Genomic DNA, 24,163 nt, shown 5'->3' with positions numbered 1-24,163 from the left:
TGAGTTTTGTCAAAAAGTATATACATTGTTCCTTATTTTCAAGTTCCATGGGAGTAAATCAAAGACGCCATTCGCACCAAGTATTGATGTAGATCTTCTTACTTCAGTTGGATAATAAACAGATACAGTTAATACTGGTCAGTGGTACATTATCTGCAATTTGAAAATCCTGAAAGTTATGAATACCAAAAATTCATTTCATTTGATGGCATGATTAGATATCTGCTTATCTTTATATATCCCACTTTGTGTAGTTGTTCACAAGTTTTCCAATAGAAATATGAATATTTGATTACAGAGTGCAGACACAACCCTTATTTGGAGTGTTTCATATTTCCTTTCAAAAAGTGAAAAGTTTAGAATTATGAAGCTTATCTGTCCCAAGTGCTTTGAATAAGGTATTGTGTTTCTGCACATTGGTTTGATGTTGTTAAAATCATTTTATTACTTTGCAAAAATTGTGATTTGTAAAATACTCTCAATTACAAGGTGACAAGGTAGATTCTAGTTCCTCGTGTTAAATAAAAAATTAAGGCACAGTCCAATCAAGATGTCAAATCATTAAAAATATTTTTAATAATAGATGACTACGTAATCTGGGGCACAGACATGGGATTTTAAAAACTGAATGACATTACTATGACATTTTCCATTTTTTATGACTGTATCTGTATAAATACATAAATGAAACTATAGGAATAAAATTAATACCAACAATAAGAATGGCATTCTAAGAGTAGGTAAACCCATTTGTAGTTACCAGGACAGAAAGCAGAGGGAGAGGCTGTGCTACAACCGTCTTACGAAGACATGTATTTCTAATAAAATATTGTGTGCTGTGTGCTTAGTCACTCAGTCGGGCGGAATTCTTTAGTGAACCCATGGACTGTAGCCCATGAGGCTCCTCTGTCCATGGAATTTTCCAGGCAAGAAAACTGGAGCAGGGTGCCATTTCCCACTCCTGGGGATCTTTCCAAGCCAGGGATCAAGCCCACGTCTCGCGTTGCCTGCGTTAGCAGGTGGTTTCTGACCACTGTGCCACCTGGGAAGCCCTAATAAAGTGCTACTTTCATTTAATAATTATCAAAATTTATTGTTTTTTATGAATTGCTTACTGATTAATAGTAACTCAAGTGGAAAAAATGTCTTACCATTAGAGCATCTTGGTCACAGAAAATTAATGTTTGTATTGTGTACATTTTTCTTTTTCAAAGGAGAGAATGCTCAGTAAGACAGTCTAAAAAGACAGTATAAAATCAATTGGGTACATTTTATTTTGCAAGGGAAATGAAACAAAATTCAAAGAAAAGATTACATAAAGTTTTCCATTATTAAATAATAATTTATGTATATTTTTAATGGGTGATGTTCAACATCAAACTATTGTGATGTTTAGATTTCATTCAGTTCAGTTCAGTCGCTCAGTCGTGTCTGACTCTTTGCGACCCCATGAATTGCAGCACGCCAGGCCTCCCTGTCCATCACCAACTCCCGGAGTTCACTCAGACTCACGTCCATCGAGTCAGTGATGCCATCCAGCCATCTCATCCTCTGTCGTCCCCTTGTCCTCCTGCCCCCAATCCCTCCCAGCATCAGAGTCTTTTCCAATGAGTCAACTCTTCGCATGAGGTGGCCAAAGTACTGGAGTTTCAGCTTTAGCATCATTCCTTCCAAAGAAATCCCAGGGCTAATCTCCTTCAGAATGGACTGGTTGGATCTCCTTGCAGTCCAAGGGACCCTCAAGAGTCTTCTCCAACACCACAGTTCAAAAGCATCAATTCTTCAGCGCTCAGCTTTCTTCACAGTCCAACTCTCGCATCCATACATGACCACTGGAAAAACCATAGCCTTGACTAGGCAGACTTTTGTTGGCAAAGTAATGTCTTTGCTTTTCAATATGCTATCTAGGTTGGTCATAACTTTTCTTCCAAGGAGTAAGCGTCTTTTAATTTCATGGCTGCAGTAACCATCTGCAGTGATTTTGGAGCCCAAAAAATAAAGTCTGACAGTGTTTCCACTGTTTCCCCATCTATTTCCCATGAAGTGATGGGACCAGATGCCATGATCTTTGTTATCTGAATGCTGAGCTTTAAGCCAACTTCTTCACTCTCCTCTTTCCCTTTCATCAAGAGGCTTTTTAGTTCCTCTTCACTTTCTGCCATAAGGGTGGTGTCATCTGCATATATGAGGTTATTGATATTTCTCCCAGCAATCTTGATTCCAGCTTGTGCTTCTTCCAACCCAGTGTTTCTCATGATGTACTCTGCATATAAGTTAAATAAGCAGGATGACAATATTTAGCTTTGACGTACTCCTTTTCCTGTTTGGAACCAGTCTGTTGTTCTGTGTCTAGTTCTAACTGTTGCTTCCTGACCTGAATATAGGTTTAGATACACTTAATTCATATTTTTAAATGTTATTATTTAAATATGTTGTAAACAGCAGCTCTTGAAAATTTATGATGAAAAATTTCAGACACTGATTTTAAAATTTATGAGGCTATGGTTTTTCAGTATTCATTTAGGAAACAAATAGAAGTCTACTTGGTTAGTTAATTTGGGGACAGATGTAGGTAGATAGTTGTAGTCAGCAGAGAATCAATGAGTAGCTATTACTCATAGCTATTACCTGTCAAAAAACAGTTGCTAAATGCTTTAAAATTGTTAGATTAAAAAGTGAAATGAAAGTCTCAGTTGTGTCCATCTCTTTGTGACCCCATGCATTGTAGTCCACCAGGCTCCTCTCTCCATGGAATTCTCCTGGCAAAAATCTTCCCAACCCAAGGATCAAACCCAGGTCTCCTGCATTGCATACAGATTCTTTCCTCTCTGAGCCACTAGGGAAGCTAACTAATTGTTCAGTTAGTTATCACACAACATTAAATGGAAAAAAATTTGTAGTTAAGAAATATGTATTTTTATGATATAAATGAAGGAGTTTTAGTAAGATGTGAGTTTTTTCATAAGTTCACACATGAGTGTGAAAAGAACACTGCCATTATAGAACTGTCTGTGGTTGTAGTTCAGAATCGGAGAAAATTGTTTCTTGCCTGTGTGTTGCCTCTTGCTTGTTCATGTTCTCTGGTGCTCTCTCTCAGCTCCCCTTCCTTTTCCTTCCTTTTCTCTCCCTCTCTTTTGTTTCCTGGTCTCCTTCCTCTGTGTTCTTCCCCTCCATCTTTCCCTTTTCCGTTCTGCCCTTCTTCCCTGATCTTTCAGTCTGTGATTCTCCTTTCCCCTCGCCTCCCTTGCCAGCCTACTTCCTTTCTTCTGTCGGTGCCCTAGTCCTTCTCCCCTGCGTCCTGATCCTCTTCCTTCCCCCATTCCCTCTGGTCTTAATGTGTTAGGCTGCCTCTACCGTGGCTCCCAAGCCCATGCTGAGTCTCTTCCCCACAGTTCTACATACACATTTCCTGATGCCGTTTCATTACCACCAGTTCATTCTTCAGTTCTGGTTATCTCTTTGTTTCACAGTTCTTCTGCCATGCCAGAAAAATTGAGTAAATGCCTTTTTCAGATTACTAATCAAGCAAAAATCTGAGGTTTTGCTGACAAAATAATAAATTAGTAGTCTTCTATCCACTTAGAATTGACTTCCCTATATTAATCCTTTTCATGAGTCATTTTATCAGACTTTATTTCTAACTGGGTATATAGTGATACTGATGTCACAGAGACAACTGATTGTGAGACCAAGGTTGCCAGTATACTAAATTATATTAAATTTTTATTAAATATATTAAATTTTTCTACATATTAAAATTTTCTAGCCGAGATACTTAATAGATGCTACTGCAAAGTGAATAAGGAAAGACTGAGCTGTTACTCTGGCAGGCTGGTGTGAGTGAGAAGAAACAGTACACTAGGCCAAGTCAGTGTAGTTTTCTTACAAGTATGCAAGAATGTGTGCTCTATAGATGTGATGAGGAAATACTGTCAAAACATAGCACTTTGGCTTAGTGTGTAGAAAGCTACCAGAAAATGTTACCTTCATCTTAAAAGCAAAAAACACTGTATGAGAAACCAAATTATAACTTTTCCTGATCCCCTCAGAGAGCTGAGGTCACAAGGCACGGGAACACTTATTTGTAAAATAACTTTGTATTTGTTGCCATCTATAAAATACGAAAATAATTAATAAAATTCAGGAAATCACAGAAAGGTAGACAAGTAAATAAATTTTATAATATGTCGTAAAAAATACTATTAAAATAGTGTTTTTAAAAATCTGAAATATATCAATCTTTTTTAAAAAGCTGAAGCATTATTCATGTCTGGGCCCTATTATAGACCTACTGAATTAGACTCTTAAGAGAGGAGACCAAGCATTTGCATTTCAGAATTGCTCCTCAGATCATTTTCATGTGTACCCCTCTGACTTCTCCTGGGACAGGAATAACTATTCTTGCTAAAAGTATTTACAGGTTCCTCAGTTGGTGAAACAAGAATATGGAAATGCAGATAAAGGCTAAATAATGAAGATATTTTATATGTCATAGTAAGAAAGCTTTCTTTGTTTGATGAACCTCATTGCATTAAAATATTGTCTCTGTTTTAATAGCATTTAGCAAAACATAAGGACCAAATCTGTCTAGTAAAAGAGAAAAACCAAATTGTTTTTTTCTTATGAACTGTTATTATTTCTTATGAACTATTATTATTGAGATAATATGATTCATTTTGTCTTTTTAAAAATAGCATGAAAGTGAAAGTGAAGTCGCTCAGTGGTGTCTGACTCTTTGCGATCCCATGGACTATAGCCTAACAGGCTCCTCCCTCAAGGTCATTAAATAGATTGAACTCCAAATCTGCATTATCTTTTGTAGTTAAATTCTCCATTTTGGATTAGTTTTTCTTGCATGGAATTTACCATATTACTAATATAGAAAGATATTTAATATAGAAATATACCTTATGTTAATAAAAATACTTTGGATTGGATGAAAGTGCCTCTGGAAGTGGAGGGACAGTGTGAAATACACCAGAAAAGTAGTTACCTGACATGCATAACATGCAGGCTTCTCAGTCTTGGGGGCTTCCCGACGGCTTGGTGATAGAGAATCCTGCAAGGCAGGAGATGGGAATTCAGTCCCTGGGTCAGGAAGATCACCAAGCCGAGGAAAAGGCTCTGCTCCAGTACTCTTGCCTAATAAATCACATGGACAGAGGAGCTACAGTCCCAAGGGTGGCAAAGAGTAGGACACAGCTGAGCCCTCACACACGCAGTCTTTTATTTTGAAACTTGCTTCATAGTTTTACCAATATAAGCAATAAGGTTCTCAAGAGAGAGTTCTGGTTCTAACAGTGTGATAAACTAGATAAACTGAAAATCCTTGCTCAATGAACATTTAAATTTTAAACACTACTTTAGGTAAAATATATAAAATACTCTTTTAGATACATAGCTTGTGGAGTATTGAAATAGTGAAGGGTCACAAACAAAGCAGAATATAAAAACCGGAGAATTAGACATGTGAGCTGAAGTTCTGTTCCCTGCTGGTGATGAGAAGTCACTGGCCTCAGTAATCCAGGGATCTGGATGTTGAAGAGTTAGTGGGGAGGGAACAGATGGTGTGGACCTTGGAAGTGTGTACCGAGAGTGCTGCAATTGCCTGTCTGCAAGGCGACAGTTCTAGAAACTTGGTCTTAGCCTGGCCTCTGAGTGGTGGAGAGGAATTGACTCCCTGAGAATTCTAACCACTGCCTTCATGGTATGGGATACTGCTTCTTCCTACTCCACCACAGAGAAATAAACAAAAGAAGAGAATAAAATCAAGAATTGAATAAAATGTAAGGAATGAAATCCTGTGAGCAAAGAGATTCATAAATGTGGGTAAATCTTAGCAAGTATTGAGTATATAAAACAACAATAATAGAAAAATAAGACTAGTTTGGGGTTTTTTTAAAGGTGGAAGTAAAAATTTGGACAATTAACATGTAACCCAGGTTTTGGAGGAGTATTCATGAAATGGAAACAGTGTTAGGTTTTTATATAATCTGTGTAACAGTATTAATTAACTTTGTCCTTAAAGTCATGCCTGCATTCTCAAATTTTAAATCATTAAAGAATAGAAGTAGAAACTCTACTTTCAAACCTACAGTAAGAGAGAAAACTCAGTTTGTATTAAAAATAACTCTACAAGGCAGGAAATGAAGAACCACAGAAAAAGCCAGGATAAAAAAAGTAAAAAACTAAATAATGATGAGAATTAATCCAAACATTTAACTAATCTGATCACAGTAAATTTAAACAGATTGAATTTACCATTTGAAAAACCAAATCCCCTGATTGGGTTATTTTATTAAAAATTTAAAAATGATCAGCTAAATGCTGTATGTATAAGAACCCTGTCTAGGCTTTTTTGGTTCTTTCCTACTATCACTAATTTAGACAACTATTTTCTAGATATTTGAAATAAATTTATTTACAATCTTTACTTGTCCACATGGTTTATTTTTACTTTGGCTTTATTGCCTTTCTAGTAATGAAAATAGTTTAAAGTATCCCCAGTGTTTATTAGTTATTACTCAAGCATTGTTTACATTGATTCCTTAAAGCAAAAGTGTTTGAAAAGAGATTGAAGTAAAGCAGATCAGTGAAGACAAGCAAATTCATTCTCAAAGAATAAACAACATATTTTTGCAGGTGTTTATTTGGCTGTGTGTAAACTTAGCAATCTAGGAAATAGATTACTAGTCCATTTTATTTCTCTTGTGGCAGTGCTGAGTTTGTATTTCTAAAGCCATTAAGATTTGCAGGGCATTGCCTCTGAATTTAGATTTATGATTGAATAATTTTATAAAAATTTAATTTTAAAAAAAGTCACCTACTAAGTTGAAGAGGAAAACGGATCCTTGAATTTCCCTGGTGATTAACACACAGTTTATTGCACAGAAACTGATTCCAAAGCAGGGAAACTGTGAAACCAGGAAACTTTGCTAGCATTTTATGCTTATTTAGTATCTTATAAGCCACTGAATATTCTAGATTGTGTGTTATGCCATATTATAGTAGTATAATAATAATAAAACTATATATTCCACAAGTAATTTGTTGTGTATACTTTCAAATGAATTCAAATGACAGAAACAAATTTTAAAACTTCTATATTTGATACAAATTTTTTTGTTTTCCAATGATAAAACTTAAACAGTGTTATCACTGTTTAGCCACTAATATCTGTGCATAGAACATTGTCCTAGAACACTGTCTATGCATTGTCTATGCATAGATCTGGGTCCTATTCAGTTCAGTTCAGTTCAGTTCAGTCGCTCAGTCGTGTCTGACTCTTTGCGACACCGTGAATCGCAGCACTCCAGGCCTCCCTGTACATCACTATCTCCCAGAGTTCACTCAGACTCACGTCCATTAAGTCAGTGATGCCATCCAGCCATCTCATCCTCGGTCGTCCCCTTCTCCTCCTGCCCCCAATACCTCCCAGCATCAGAGTCTTTTCCAATGAGTCAGCTCTTCGCATGAGGTGGCCAAAGTACTGGAGTTTCAGCTTTAGCATCATTCCTTCCAAAGAAATCCCAGGGCTAATCTCCTTCAGAATGGACTGGTTGGATCTCCTTGCAGTCCAAGGGATTCTCAGGAGTCTTAGTGAGTATGAAAATTTAAACACTATTTTCCCTGTTGCCAGTCTGAGAAACACTTTTAGGGGAAAGAGTTTAAGGAAAACACATTTCTTCCACCAGAGGTAATTAAAACCAACAGATCATGTTGTTGTTGTTCAGTTGCTTGTTCCTGTCCAACTCTTTGCAGCCCCATGGACTCTTGGGTGCTAGGGTCCTGCCCTACACTATCTCCTGGTGTTTGCTCAGACTCACATCCATTGAGTCAGTGATGCCATCCAACCATCTCTTCCTCTGTCACCCCCTTCTCCTACCCTCAATCTTTCCCAGCACTGGGGTCTTTTCCAGTGAGTCAGCTCTTCACATCAAAGATGTGGCCAAAATACTGGAGCTTCAGCTTCAGTACCAGTTCTTTCAATGAATATTTAGGGTTGATTTCCTTTAGGATTAACTGGTTTGATCTTCTTGCAGTCAAGGGACTCTCAAGAGTCTTCTCCAGCACCACAATTTCAAAGCATCAATTCTTTGGTTCTAAGCCTTCTTTATGGTCCAACTCTCACATCTGTACATGAGTACCAGAAAAAGTGTAGTTTTGACTATACAGACCTTTGTCAGCAAAGTGATATCTCTGTTTTTTTTTTTTTTAATACACTGTCTAGGTTTGTCATAGCTTTCCTTCCAAGGAGCAAGCATCTTTTAATTCCATGGTTACAGTCACTGTCCACAGTGATTTTGAAGCCCAAGTCATAGTCACAGTAATGATTTGTAAGTTTTTATTTGCCCATAAATTTTGGAATTAACATATAAAATTCATTAATATACTTTCTCCCTAGCATAGAAAGAGATGAATTTGGGAAAAAATAAATGACTTTATTCATAGTAATCAGTAATACAGTTGCTATTTTTCAAATTCTATCCTTTAGATTTCTCAAGAGTTGGCAGGTAGGAAGAAAGCCAAATGTAGGGAGAGAAGAGGCTGAAAAAAGGGCTCCTTGCTCCTCCTTGGGCTCTAGCCAGAGCAGCTCTTAATTCAGTCTGTTTTATATTCTGGTGTTCTAACAAGTTAGGTTGGGGAAGACTTTATGATAAATGTTTCTGGTACTTTCTCTTAACTGAGATTTTTGTTTTTATTTTTAATTTGGGAAAGTATACACAAGTGAGATGCTGAGATTTCTGGGTCTTTTTAAACTTTTTTTGGTGTATGTGTAGTTTTAGGTTCACAGCAATATTGAGAGGGAGATACAGAGAATTCCCCTGTGCCTTCTGTCCCTACTCATGTATAATCTCCCGTTATCAACATCTCTCTCCAGAGTGGTATCTCTGTTACAATTGATGAACATATATTGATGCATCATAATCATGAATTCAGTTGTGGTGTTAATATTCTATGGATTTGGACAAATACACTCATCATAATGGGCTTCTCAGGTGGCCCTAGTGCTGAAGAACCCACCTGCCAGCACAGGAGACAGTAGAGACGTAGGTTCAATCCCTGGGTGGGTCTGGAAGGGCCCCTGGAGGAGGACATGGCAACTCACTCCAGTGTTCTTGCCTAGAAAATCCAGTGGACGGAGAAGCCTGGTGGGCTATAATCCATGGGGTCACAGAGAGTCGGACACTACTGAAGTGACTTGGCATGCTTGCATGCCTTTCATCATGGTAACTCTGCTGTAAAAATCCTTTGTGCTCTACCTGGAACAACTTGATGGAGCTTCTGACAAAATTATGGAGAACTCCTGTGACTGTATTCTTCTGGAATTTTTAACTCTCAGACTTGTCCACACTGTGTGCAATTTCTTTTGATGCTGCCGTGTCTACAGAAACATCTGCCATTTTATACTCAAGTCTCCACACTACTTTTCTCATTCCCACTACTGAAAAATCTTTTTGCAGTACACAATGACATAACCTTTACTTACACCCTAATATCCTTTACATATTATACCCCGTTTTGCTTACTAGCCTGAGAATGAAGTACTATTTCACTATACTGTAGTATGCTGTTTTATAGTATCTTATTTTCAGCTCATAAAATAACTTGAGAAATTAAAGACTTATTTTACTAAATTTTTTTTTGGTTTTGAATTATTGACTGCAAAAGAAAAGTTTAATCTTTTTTACCAATAAATTTAACATAAACATAGAAAATGAAGCCAGAATTTTTTTTCTTCTATTTTTACTCTAGCATATGCCAAACAAACTACAGCTATACATTTGTACTTCCATAGTATAAGCTGAATGCTGTCATTTGAGGTGATCACTTAATGTAATTACAATGATAAACATAAAGTAGAATGTCGAAATACCCTTCCATATAAACAACAGAAATACTGGCAAATTTATAAAAATGAACTATCATTATGGTTATGGAAGCTTTGAAAACCAGCAACGTTGTTGTCAACACTGGGGCCAAAACTAGTTTTGGAACTTCTCAAAAATCCTCATTTCCAGGTCATTGTCACTATTTGACCTGACTTTTGGCAAGATGTTTTTTCTGTTTGACCTGATTCAGAGTCTCCATGGGAGAAGACCTGGACCCCAGGGTGTTGTTGAAAACAATCAAATGTAGTACCACAACTATTGAAGGCTGTGATGCCAGGTGGGACAAACAGGAGCCCTGTCAAAAATTTGAAAGGAAGATCTGGGCAAAGGGCCACAACTTTCTGAAAAATCTCTCATGTTCCTGGGATGAGAATGTGTTTTGCATGTCCAGGCCAGTGTCCTCTCTCAGAAAAACTGCAGAGAAATCTAGTCTATTACCTCTGGCTGACCGTAAGGCTCTATATAAGCTAGAAGTCAAAGGTAAGACAGATGGATAAGTTGCCTGAGTTTTGAAAGCATGCCCTACTACACACAGAGATCCCCTTGGCAAAGGGTAGAAGACAATGAACCAAACCATTTAAGGAAATCTCGTGACTTCTAAGTGACCCAGTAGCAGCCTTTACTCTGCTAGATTTACAAAAAAGACAACAGAACTGATCAAAGACTTCAGTGATTCTATACAGCAGGAATTACAGACTATAGAATTTAGTTCTGGAAAAGTCACTGAACAAATAAATAACACCATCCACAAAAGCCCAGCCACAATAAACCTGGGAAGAGAGAAGATAGGAACTGATTCTGGAATTGTCACATTTTGCTATCTGAAATGTCTAGGGTTTTTTTTTTTGTTTGTTTTCATTTTTAATTTTGTATTGAGGTATAGCTGATTAACAATGTTGTGACAGTGTCAAGTGAACAGCAAAGGGACTCAGCCAACAACATTGTTGTTCAATTGCTAAGTCGTGTCCAACTCTTTGTGACCCCATGGACTGCAGCACATCAGGTTTCCCTGTCCTTCACTATCTTCTGGAGTTTGGTCAAATTCATATCCTTTGAGTCAGTGATGTTATCTAACCATCTCATCCTCTGCCACACCCTTCTCCTTTTGCCTTCAATCTTTGCCAGCTTCAGATTCTTTTCTAGTGAGTCGACTCTTCACATCAGGTGGCTAAGGTATTAGCACTTCAGCATTAGTCCTTCCAATGAATATTCCGGGTTGGTTTCCATTAGGATTGATTGATTTGATCTCCTTGCAGTCTAAGGGTCTCTCAAGTGTCTTCCCCAGGACCACAGTTAGAAAACATCAGTTCTTTGGTGCTCAGCCTTCTTTATGGTCTAACTCTCACATCCATATCCGACTACTGGAAAAACCATAGCTTTGACTATGTGGACCTCTGTTGGCAAAGTGATGTCTCTACTTTTTAATATACTGTCTGGTTTTGACATAGCCTTCCTTCCAGTGAGCAAGTGTCTTTTAATTTCATGGCTGCCGTCATCATTCACAGTGAAGCCATAATCCCCCCAGGTCCCCTCCCATCCAGGCTGCCTTATAGCATTGAGCAGAGTTCCCTGTGCTGTTCAGTAGGTCCTTGTTACTCATTTTAAATATAGCAGTGTATCCATGTCCATCCCAAACTCCCTAACTATCCCATCTCCGGGTTATTCCCCCCAGCAATCGTTAAGTCTCTAAGTCTATGAGTCTGTTTTATAAGTAAGTTCATTTGTATCCTTTCTTTTTAGATTCCACATATAAAGGAGGTCATAGAATCTTTCTCCATCTCTGTTTGACTTGGACTTCACTCAGTATGACAGTCTCTAGGGCCATTCATGTTGCTGCAACTGGCATTATTTCATTCTCTTTAATGGCTTGAGTAATATTCCATTATATATTTGTACCACATCTTCTTTATCCATTTCTCTGAAATATCTAGTTTTTGACAAAAAAGTTTATGATATACACCAAGAAGCAAGAAAAGTTCAGTCAATAAAAACTATCCCATATGTTGGGCTTACTAATAGAGACTAGTCAGCTTTTATAGATAATATTCAATGAATTAAACCATAATTAAGGAATTAAGGGGAAATATGATAAATATATCTTTTCAAATAGTATTAAAAATAGAAGTAAAAAACAAATCAGAACTCTGTAGTTGAAAAGTATAGTAACTGAAAACAAAAAATAACTGGAGGGACTCATGAGCAAATTTGAGCTGGCAAAAGAATCAGTGAACTCAAGAGGCAGATCAGTAGTGATTATTCAGTCTAAGTAACAGGGAGAAAAAAGAATGAAGAGAAAAATGAATGAAGCTTCAGAAGCCTGTGAGACACTATCAAACATACCAGTACATACAGTGCAGACTCACAGAAAGTAAGGTGAGAGAGAAAGAGCCAGGAAAAATTTGAGGAAAGAATAGCCTAGATCTTTCCCAGTTGCTTAATAAACATCACTTTACACGTCCAGGACGCTCAATGAACTCAAAGATAAACTCAAAATGGAAAAGGCCAGGAACTACCAAAACAATTTTGAGAAGGAATAAGGTTTGAGGACTTTTTCTTCCCTATTTCAGATTTATAACGCTCTAGTTATTAAGACGGAGAAGGAAATGGCAACCCACTCCAGTGTTCTTGCCTGGAGAATCCCAGGAATGGGGGAGCCTGGTGAGCTGTCGTCTCTGGGGTCGCACAGAGTCGGACACGACTGAAGCGACTTAGCAGCAGTTATTAAGACATTGGTGTACTAGCAGAAGAGTAGATATGTATGGATCAATTGATTAAGAATTAAGAATCCAAAAATAAATCCTTATATATAGTCCATTCATTTTCAGTAAAGGTGCCAAGCAATTCACTGGGGAAAAAGTAGTCTGTCTCAAATGATACTGGGACATCTGGATTCATATCCATCCACATGCAAAAAGATTTACTAAGGCCTTTTCTTCACACCATACACAGAAATTAACTTAAAACTGATCACAGACTTTAAGAACCCAAACAGTAAAACTTAGAAAAAAAATAGAAAAATCTTTAAGAACTTGGATTAGTCAGTTTTTCTATTTATGATACCGAGTGTTCTATAAAAAAAGATAAATTGAACCTTATAAAGTTAAAAACTTATCAAAGTACAAAAACTTATGTACTTATCTAAAAAGATAAGCAACAGAATGGTTGAAAATATTTGCAAAACACATTTCCAGTGTGTATCCAAAAGTTTCAAAGAACTCAATAATGGGATTGGAACCATCATGTATTGTTGGTGGAGTGCGAAATGATATCCTGTACCTTTTGTGAGTTTCTCAGAGTTAAACGCAAGATTGTAACATGATACAGTATTTGCACTTTTCAGGTATTTGCCTAAGACCTAAATAAATATCCATTCAAAGATTTGAATGTGAGTGTTTAATAGCAACATTATTTACAATAAATTCAAAAAAATTGAAACGAATATACATAAACTGGTGAGTGGGTGGACAAAATGTGGTATTTCCACACCAGAAATAGTATTAAGAGTTCCAAAACACTGGAAACTTTTTAATGTATCCTTACATTCTGATGGCTTTAGAAAAGTAATGTAAACATTTTGGGCTTCAAGTTAAACAAAATGCAGTACAATTTTGCTTCCCATATTTGCTTTTTAAAATATACTTTCTTGAGACACATTGTCCATATGGTAAAAATCTACTCACTGCAAGTATATAATTCAGTGATTTTTACTAACTTTATCCAGTGGTGCAAGCATCATCATAAATCAGTTTTAGAACATTTTCTTCATTTCAATAAGACCCCTCACGCATATTTACCACCCTCCTGTGGTCATGTATGGATGTGAGAGTTGGACCCTTCTCCAGGGGATCTTCCCAGCCCAGGGATCGAACCGTGGTCTTCCACATTGTAGGCAGACACTTTATCATCTGAGCCACCAGGGAAGCCCGTATATCCACACAATGGATACTACTTAGCAACAGAAAAGAATGAACTGCTAACACATTTAAACATGTGAATGGACTGTAGAAACATTAGGTAAAGAAGCCATCCATACATAAAAGTTACTTATATTATGATTCCATTTGTATAAAAGTTTTCAGAAAAGGCAAATATATAGAGGTAAAATATTGCAGTTGCCTAGGGTCAGTTCAGTTCAGTCGCTCAGTCGTGTCTGACTCTTTGCAACCCCATGAATCGCAGCACGCCAGGACTCCCTGTCCATCACCATCTCCCGGAGTTCACTCAGACTCACGTCCATTGAGTCAGTGATGCCATCCAGCCATCTCATTCTCTGTCATCCCCTTCTCCTCCTGCCCCCAATCCCTCCCAGCATCAGAGTCTTTTCCAGTGAGTCAACTCTTCGCATGAGGTGGCCAAAGTACTGGAGTTTCAGCATTAGCATCATTCCTTCCAAAGAAATCCCACAGCTGATCTCCTTCAGAATGGACCGGTTGGATCTCCTTGCAGTCCAAGGGGCTCTCAAGAGTCTTCTCCAACATCACAGTTCAAAAGCATCAATTCTTCGGCGCTCAGCCTTCTTCACAGTCCAACTCTCACATCCATACATGACCACAGGAGGGTGGTAAATATGCGTGAGGGGTCTTATTGAAATGAAGAAAATGTTCTAAAACTGATTTATGATGATGCTTGCACCACTGGATAAAGTTAGTAAAAATCATTGAATCATATACTTGCAGTGAGTAGATTTTTACCATATGGACAATGTGTCTCAAGAAAGTATATTTTAAAAAGCAAATGTGGGAAGCAAAATTGTATTGCATTTTGTTTAACTTGAAGCCCAAAATGTTTACATTACTTTTCTAAAGCCATCAGAATATAAGGATACATTAAAAAGTTTCCAGTGTTTTGGAACTCTTAATACTATTTCTGGGGCCAGGATCTCAAGAAATATCAGTGGAACTCCTTTTCAGACTCACATTGGCTATGTGTATACACTGTTTTATACTAACCATATTCTCCTAGCTGCAAAACAAAGCTTACTGTATTTGCTTATCTTTGAAAATGAGTCATTACCCTTAGTTTTCTGAGTATTATAGGTTGGATATTGTTTCTGAAACATTTGATAAAAAAAACCCTCAAACCAGTTACAATTAGCTTTGCTTTCCATTTCCTCATTTACTGCATTTTTTTCTTTTTCTGTTCCGTTTGTTTTTCTTCTAGATCACTGTGTTCACTACTATGATCTTCGTAACACTAAACAGCCAATCATGGTATTCAAAGGACACCGAAAAGCTGTCTCTTATGCAAAGTTTGTGAGTGGTGAGGAAATCGTCTCTGCGTGAGTATTACTCTTTTCAGAAACTGAGTTTCACATGTCATCATGTACTGGTCTGTAATGTCACCATGGGTTTTGTGAAGAGTAACACTGGTATATGCACTTTTTCTTACAATAGTAGAATTTTCTAACGTTTAATTAAAACACATGTATATTTTAGTCTGTATTGCTCTCTTTTATATGTTCTTTGTGAAGAAAATCCAGATGATGCTTTATTTTTTAAAGTTGCCCCCTTAAACATTTGAGCTTCAGATTGAATTTCAGCCCTTGCTCCTTAAAAACAGAGAAACAACAGTTGATACAATATAAGAATGAGAAGTGTTTCATTTACTAAAGAGCACTAATATGTTTTTATATATTATCTGTATTTTAGTAGTATAATTTTGGGTTTAAAGCAATATTTGATTGACTTTTATGATTCCATGTTACTTGATATCCCTATGATTTCATAGTGAGTTTTAAATATATTTTGAAGAGAACTTTCTAAATATGACTGCTTATACCTGACAAATATTAAGAAGCCTTCTGAACTAGAGAGCCATAAATAAGCTTTTAGTTATCTTTTATTTTGTTGAAGGTAAAAAAGGTGGCAACCAGAAAAGTACATCTCGGTTGCTAAAATACTGTTGATTAAGCTTTTCTACTAACAGGGACAGTCCCTTCTGTTATCCATTTTATCGTTCTCTTTATTTTATTCTACCCTAGTAAAAGCCCATTCTCAGTCTCCTTTTTTCATATATATTTCTTCTCAAACTTAATCATACATTGTTTTCTTTCTTTCACATAGTTTCTAATATATCCTAGGAGATTATTAACACCAGGGCCTTATACTTGGGATCTCCCACCACATCTGTCTCCATACTGGTTGCTCTAGATAAGAACTTGGTAATTTGAGTTGATTTAACAAGGTAATTTGATTGCTATTTAAAAAAAAGAACAAAGAGAAAAAAGAAAATGAGAGCTGAATTTCTAAGGGGAGTTAACATGGAAAATTGGTTCACAAATGTATATTAAAAGTGATGACCAGTCAAAAAGTCTCTCTTCTTTAGGAGTAATACTGGGCAGTAAATAATGAAAACTTTATTCAGATTGAAATATGAATGATGTATTATATGGCAAAAATATTTTCTCTTAAATTTCAGACTTATAAGTGTTGAATCAGTTTGTTTGATTTCGACTAGTTGAAGTAAGAAGTGAAGTATTAGTTGCTCAGTCATGTGCAACTCTTTGTGACCCGATGGGCTACAGCTATAGCCCTCTGTCCATCGGATTTTCCAGGCAAGAGAGAATACTGGAGTGGGTAGCCATTTCCTTCTCCAAGGGATCTCCCCTACCCGGGGATTGAACCCAGGTCTCCGCACTGCAGGCAGATTGGCAGATTCTTTACTGTCTGAGCCACCAGGGAAGCCAGAAAGTTGAAGTATATGTATGCTTAACTGTATAAATTCAAAATCTTAGTTGGCCTTTTTTAATGTAGATTTGTGGTATATATATTCACCAGTCTTTTTTCCTTTTTGGTGTTTATAAATCATGATGATTTTCCTCTTGAACATATTTGGTGTTTAGAAGTATGTGAGACGAGTTTACCCAAAAGTATATTTGGAAATATGAAAAAAGTAATATTAAAACAATCCTATGCATACATGTTGCTGCAACCTCTGAATTCTTTGACTGTATGCACACACAACACACACACACACAAAGGAATTATCAATGTAATATTGTTGAGCAGAAAAAAAAATGTAAAACAACATAAATGTCAGAAATTCCCTGGCGGTCCAGTGGTTATAGCTCTGCGCTTCCATTGCCAGGGCCCAGGTTCGATTGCTGGTCAGGGAACGAAGATTATCGCAAGCTGCATGGCATGGCCAGAAAACCACAAAACCAAAAAACAACATAAATGTCTGAGAATAAATGCTATGTTGAAAAATAATGAGAAGCAATAGAATTTTGGAAGTTTGGAATGTGGCCTGTGGAAGAAGAGTTTGAGTCTTGGTTCTACTATTTACTAGCAGTGGTACCTTAAAAATATTCTTAACCTTCTATAGCTGTTTCCTCACCTCTGAAATGGAACTGAGAATACTACTTATACGTTGTGATTCTTTGAATAAAATATTGTATGTCAAACATTTAGCATGGTGCCTTATTCTGTGACTGTTAGAGAAAAGATGATTTATTCTGTAGTCATTAGTAGAGAAATGTGTTTATTTCACATCAAATGTAAACCAAATTGTTGAATGAGGAAGAAGCACTTTGCAAAATAATATGCTGTATGATTCAATTTTTATAATAAAAAATCAGAAGTATTGAGTATTTTATTCAAATCCTCAGACTGTCTTTGCATGATAGGATTAGCATTGATTTTTATATTCAATTATTTTTTGATTAACAGCTGCATTTGCATATTAGCAAGGTAAACTGTATAGACCAAACATTCATAGTATTCTTTGCCTGTAAAAATAGTTTATATTTAATATACTAATATAATTGAACAGTTGAAAAAATAAATCAACTGAAATTGGGAGCACAACTCCCAATAGAGCTTTCTTATTGTTTGATGGTGGTCGTATGGTGGTATTGATGGCTAATGGTTATACTTCCTATGTGCCCAGGGACTATTGAAAGCATTTAAATAAATTAATTTTTTTTTCAATCTCTTCTAGGATTCGTCTAATCATGTAAAATAGGAATCATTATATTTCATATTTAACTGATGAAAAAATTGAAGCCAAAGAGTTTGTATTAACTTTCCTAAGGTCAAAAGCAAATAATAGCATACTGAGCATTCTGACTCAGACAGTCTGGCTCCAGAGTCTGCATTTCCTACCAGCAAACTGGATTGCCTCCGATTAGTAGTAGTGATAAGTTTCATGTCATGAAATCTTAGAGGTGTTCTAACTTTTTGTGTTTCTCTCAGTTCAACAGACAGCCAGCTAAAGCTGTGGAATGTAGGGAAGCCATACTGCCTACGCTCCTTCAAGGGTCATATCAATGAAAAAAACTTTGTAGGCCTTGCTTCCAATGGAGATTATATAGCTTGTGGTAAGTGAAACTACTTTCTCCTGAACTTTTAAATAGGTATCTTTCACCAAAATTGCATTCAGTAAAATAGACGACATACCAATTCAGGAAATGATCTGTATATTCAGAAGGTAGCATGCTGAATTTTCTTTGGATTAGAAAAAGCATTAGTCCTCTCCTTCACTGAGCCCAAGCCCCAACCATGTGAAACAGCATAAAATTGTTAACTGTATTATGAGAAGACATTTCTGCTGATATCTTAATTTTAGAGACAGCTGTGTCTTAAGTCTGATGTTCATTTCCCCCTATATAATGTTCAAGCTGGTTTTAGAAAAGGCAGAGGAACCACAGATCAAATTGCCAACATCCGCTGGATCATGGAAAAAGCAAGAGAGTTCCAGAAAGACATCTATTTCTGCTTTATTGACTATACCAAAGCCTTTGACTGTGTGGATCACAATAAAATATGGAAAATTCTGAAAGAGATGGCAATACCAGACCACCTGACCTGCCTCTTGAGAAGTCTGTATGCAGGTCAGAAAGCAACAGTTAGAACTGGACATGGAGTAACAGACTGGTTCCAAATAGGAAAGGAGGACATCAAGGCTGTATATTGTCACCCTGCTTATAAGCAGAGTACATCATGAGAAATGCTGGAATGGAAGAAACACAAGCTGGAATCAAGATTGCTGGGAGAAATATCAATAACCTAGATATGCAGATGACACCACCCTTATGGCAGAAAGTGAAGAGGAACTAAAAAGCCTCTTGATGAAAGTGAAAGAGGAGAGTGAAGAAGTTGGCCTAAAGCTCAACATTCAGAAAACGAAGATCATGGCATCTGGTCCCATCACTTGATGGAAAATAGACGGGGAAACAGTGGAAACAGTGTCAGACTTTATTTTTTTGGGCTCCAGAATCACTGCAGATGGTGACTGCAGCCATGACATTAAAAGACGCTTACTCCTTGGAAGAAAACTTATGACCAACCTAGACAGCATATTGAAAAGCAAAGACATTACTTTGTTGACTAAGGTCCGTCTAGTCAAGGCTATGGTTTTTCCAGTAGTCATGTATGGATGTGAGAGTTGGACTGTGAAGAAGGCTGAGCGCCGAAGAATTGATGCTTTTGAACTGTGGTGTTGGAGAAGACTCTTTGAGAGTCCCTTGGACTGCAAGGAGATCCAACCAGTCCATTCTGAAGGATATCAACCCTGGGATTTCTTTGGAAGGAATGATGCTAAAGCTGAAACTCCAGTACTTTGGCCACCTCATGTGAAGAGTTGATTCGTTGGAAAAGACTCTGATGCTGGGAGGTATTGGGGGCAGGAGGAGAAGGGGACGACAGAGGATGAGATGGCTGGATGGCATCACAGACTCAATGGACGTGAGTCTGAGTGAACTCCGGGAGATGGTGATGAACAGGGAGGCCTGGCGTGCTGCGATTCATGGGGTCGCAGAGTCGGACACAACTGAGCAACTGAACTGAACTGAATGTTCCCTTCAATAAACAGTCTGTTTGGGTAGTCTCAATCTGTTATTCTAGGACTCTCATTGTTGATAATTTGTACAAATTTAAATTAGAAATATGAAAATCAAATTTGGTACTGTTGAAATGCTTTTAATACATTTGATTCCTGAGTATATGAACTTCCATTAGTGGTTTAAAATGACTTGGCCTTTATTCAGTAAAATTAACTATCTCTACACATATATACGTGAACCATGAACTTCCATATGTTCAAGTTGGTTTTAGAAAAGGCAGAGGAACCAGAGACCAAAGTGCCAACATCCGCGGGATCATGGAAAAAGCAAGAGAGTTCCAGAAAAAAATGTCTATTTCTGCTTCATTGACTATGCCAAAGCCTTTGACTGTGTGGATCACAATAAACTGTGAAAAATTCTGAAAGAGATGGGAATACCAGACCACCTGACCCGCCTCTTGAGAAACCTATATGCAGGTCAGAAAGCAACAGTTAGAACTGGACATGGAACAACAGACTGGTTCCAAATAGGAAAAGGAGTACATCAAGGCTGTATACTGTCACCCTGCTTATTTAACTTCTATGCAGAGTACATCATGAGAAACTCGGCTGGAAGAAGCACAAGCTGGAATCAAGATTTCCAGGAGAAATCTCAATAACCTCAGATATGCAGATGACACCACCCTTATGGCAGAAAGTGAAGAGGAACTAAAAAGCCTCTTGATGAAAGTGAAAGAGAGTGAAAAAGTTGGCTTAAAGCTCAACATTCAGGCAACTAAGCTCATGGCATCTGGTCCCATCACTTCATGGGAAATAGATGTGGAAACAGTGTCAGACTTTATTTTTTGGGCTCCAAAATCACTGCAGATGGTGACTGCAGCCATGAAATTGAAAGACACTTACTCCTTGGAAGTAAAGTTATGACCAACCTAGATAGCATATTAAAAAAGCAGAGACACTACTTTGCCAACAGAGGTCCATCTAGTCAAGGCTATGGTTTCTCCAGTGGTCATGTGTGGATGAAACTGTGAGTTGTACTGTGAAGAGAGCTGAGCACTGAAGAATTGATACTTTTGAGCTGTGGTGTTGGAGAAGACTCTTGAGAGTCCCTTGGACTGCAAGGAGATCCAACCACTCCATCCTAAAGGAGATCAGTCCTGGGTGTTCACTGGAAGGACTGATGCTGAGGCTGAAACTCCAATACTTTGGCCACCTCATGTGAAGAGTTGACTCACTGGAAAAGACTGATGCTGGGAGGGATTGGGGGCAGGAAGAGAAGGGGATGACAGAGGATGAAATGGCTGGATTGCATCACCAAGTCAATGGACGTGAGTCTGAGTGAACTCCGGGAGTTGGTGATGGACAGGGAGGCCTGGCGTTCTGCGAATCGCAGAGTCAGACACGACTGAGCGAGCGAACTGAACTGAACATGTATATGAACCTAAACCTTGTCAAAGCAAATCTCTTACTTTGACAGACTGTTCAAACTATAGGTTTGTAGACCACTCAACTTTTGTTAGGAAATCGGAGATGAGTTTTGTAGATTATTAAAATCTGCGTTTATAAGTGCTACAACATTTTCCCCCCCTAGACACAAATCTTTTTAAACATACTTTGAAGATTATATTGTAATAACAAATTTCTGGTTCTTCTCTAGATCTCTGTTAAAAATGATTTTTATATCAATATTGTTAAATCATTTCACAATGATTATGCCTTTAGGTTAGGAAAATATACATTTTTTAAGTCCTGTGCTCTGGTCTTTCATATTTTACCATAAAAGATTATTAGTCTCTGAACTTAAATGTTGAGTAATAGTGAACTTATGAAGTCCTAATACTAAGTTCTTCCATTCTAAACCAAAAAAGATATTTTAAAATAATTATTAAATTTCTTTTTTAGGAAGCGAGAACAACTCTCTTTACCTGTACTATAAAGGACTTTCTAAGACTTTGCTAACTTTTAAGTTTGACACAGTCAAAAGTGTTCTGGACAAAGACCGAAAAGAAGATGACACAAATGAATTTGTTAGTGCCGTGTGCTGGAGGGCACTTCCAGATGGGGTGAGTTTGTGTATCAGTTTTTCTACCTTGGTTTCTCATATGATACATTATGTTTATATATACACAGGTGAGCCTTTTAAGTTTAAAATATAAATTGTTGCATATATGTTCTTTTTTGCTCAGTATTACGTCACCATTTTAGAAAGTAGTAATTGAATTGTCACTAAAGGAACAGTAATTGAAATGTTACATCATGCTTACATGATGTCTCTCCTGTGTACCCACAGCATCATATGCATACCTCTGTTACATCATTATCAGATTATCTCTGTATCTCTCCTACAGGACTGGAAACTTATCCAGGAAACATACTGTGTCTTATTTCCCTTTTTAATCACTTGCAGTATAGGCTAAATAAACATTCAGCTGAACCTGGTATTATATTAGGAGGAAAAAGTTTGATGTGGATAAAGGAGAGTGGCCTATATGCATACCTAGTTAAGTACTATTTCAGGGCAGAATTTCTCTATGCAAAATACATTTATATGAGAATATTTAAACACATTTTATTCTTAACAAGAAAGTTGAATTTCCAGGTTGCCCAAAAAAGTTTCCTCAAACTTATCATTCAGTTATGCATTTTAAAGTACAAGCTTTCTCATAAGTTCTATGAAGAAGTAATCGTTTTTATTGTCTTGATTTTGTAAATGTTAGTCATCTGTTAATGTCTCTTTTTTAAAATAACTTTTTAGGTATATACTTATTTTTATTTTTGACACAAAAAATTCTACTTGATAGGTACTTTAAGACTTCTTTGTTCTTGTATAGTTTACATAGATGTATTCAAGCTATCTTGTTTAAAGTTCTGTAACTCAGCTTCAGTTTTGGTAGTGGCAGGCAAGATGATTTGGACCAACCCTTCCTCTCAGTAGAACTAGAAAGTTAGACGAAGTATATGTATTTTAAAACCAAAACCTGTTTTAAGTCATTGGAAAATAAACAAGATAGAAAAGAATTAGCAGTCTAGGAATGTGAGCCTGACTTTTGAATATTCTTTCTCCGCTGGGTGCATTTGCCAGTTTTGGTGGAATGTCTGAGAATACTTGGTAGCTTCATGGGATCACAGGGAATGCAGTCTAGTACTCAACACCGTATGGGTGAACTCACTTTGGTCTTGGTACCCAAAGGGCTCTAGTCTAGAGTAAACCAGTCGAAGATAAGCCCCCAGTGATTTTGCAACTCAATTTCAGGTCACATCAATCCTGAATAAATTGAGGCTATCATGGATTGCTGGGGTTCACAGGATGTAAAATTAAATCCTCTCTTTAAGAAGGCTTTCAAAAGAAGATCACCTAAGAATTTTATTCTTTTTCAAACTTGCAAATACAATAACTAGGCACAATAAAATGTAAACAGACATAGGAGAGGCAAGATGACATGAATAAATTTAGCATAGGAATTGGACAAGAGAAACAAAATCACAGCAACTCTGGGTATTATCAGACATAGCCTGGAATAACCATACTGACAAAATGAAAGACAAGGTTGAAAATTTCAATTGGGAAATAAAAAGTAGTTTTAAAATGAAAATTCTAGAACTAAGAAAATATATTTACCAAAATTAGGAACTTAGTGGATGGGTTGAATGGAAGATGAGGCACAGTTGAAAAGAGAAGTAGTGAACTTGTAGCATAGTTAGAGGAAAATATACAAAAGCACGCATGGAGAGACAAAAAACGATGGAAAAAAAGGAGGTAGAAGTTGAAGTAAGAAAGTTGACGCTCAGTCGTGTTGGACTCTGCGACCTCATTGACTGCAGCCCGCTAGGCTCCTGCCCATGGAATTTTCCAGACAATACTGGAGTGGGTTGCCATTTCCTCCTACAGGGGAAATTCCCCACTCAGAATTCAAACCCACATCTCTTGCACCTCCTACATTGACAGGTGGATTATTTACCACTGTGCTATGTGGGAAACCCCAAAGCAGATATTAGAAAGGATTATTGTTGATAAAGCTTTACATCATTGATGAAAGACATTAAGGCAGAGATTCAGTAAACTTTCTTACCCCAGAGAATAAATGACTTGAAACCTACATTGTGAGTAGAGATTTAATATCAGATCTAGACCCTGAACATACATAGATGGGCATGAAAATCTGACCTTGGGTCCGCCTTCTCATAGCACCTTGCTGTGGAAATAAGCTGTATTGAGACAAATAGGGAATGTTATGTGTTAGGAGCTAGTTATCTCTTAATTTTACTCTGAAACCTCATCTATCACATTGCTTCTGAACTGAGAGAACTGTGAGTTGACATACTGGCCTTACATCTGTGCAGTGTGAACAATATAAGACTGGCAGGAAACCAAGGTACCTCTCTGTGTTGAAGTGAACCACCTGCATCTCAGCTGTCCTTGGCAACTGTGCTCACTTTCTGTGGTTTGGGGAGAGATCCAAGAAGCTATGCATGGTTTTGAAGATGCTGTG

The 24,163-nt window shown here is 37.2% G+C and overlaps 1 protein-coding gene across 2 annotated transcripts in view; it reads left to right on the top strand.

Moving 5' to 3' along the window:
- The window catches only part of COP1 (COP1 E3 ubiquitin ligase), a 230,873-nt gene that overhangs the window by 158,772 nt on the left and 47,938 nt on the right, over positions 1-24,163 (top strand). Inside the window, exons 16-18 of one of the 2 annotated variants that reach the window (XM_068985956.1) lie at positions 15,054-15,171; positions 18,086-18,210; positions 21,576-21,736. In XM_068985956.1, the coding sequence (XP_068842057.1) occupies positions 15,054-15,171; positions 18,086-18,210; positions 21,576-21,736 (404 nt within the window). Of the gene's footprint in view, positions 1-15,053; positions 15,172-16,979; positions 17,295-18,085; positions 18,211-21,575; positions 21,737-24,163 lie in introns of those variants that run through there. The other variant, XM_068985957.1, reaches the window with a different exon arrangement.

This window comes from Capricornis sumatraensis, chromosome 14 (assembly GCF_032405125.1).
Source record: "Capricornis sumatraensis isolate serow.1 chromosome 14, serow.2, whole genome shotgun sequence".
NCBI classification, from domain to species: domain Eukaryota; kingdom Metazoa; phylum Chordata; class Mammalia; order Artiodactyla; family Bovidae; genus Capricornis; species Capricornis sumatraensis.
Note: the sequence above shows the minus strand (reverse complement) of the source record. Positions and strands in the feature narration are given on the sequence as shown.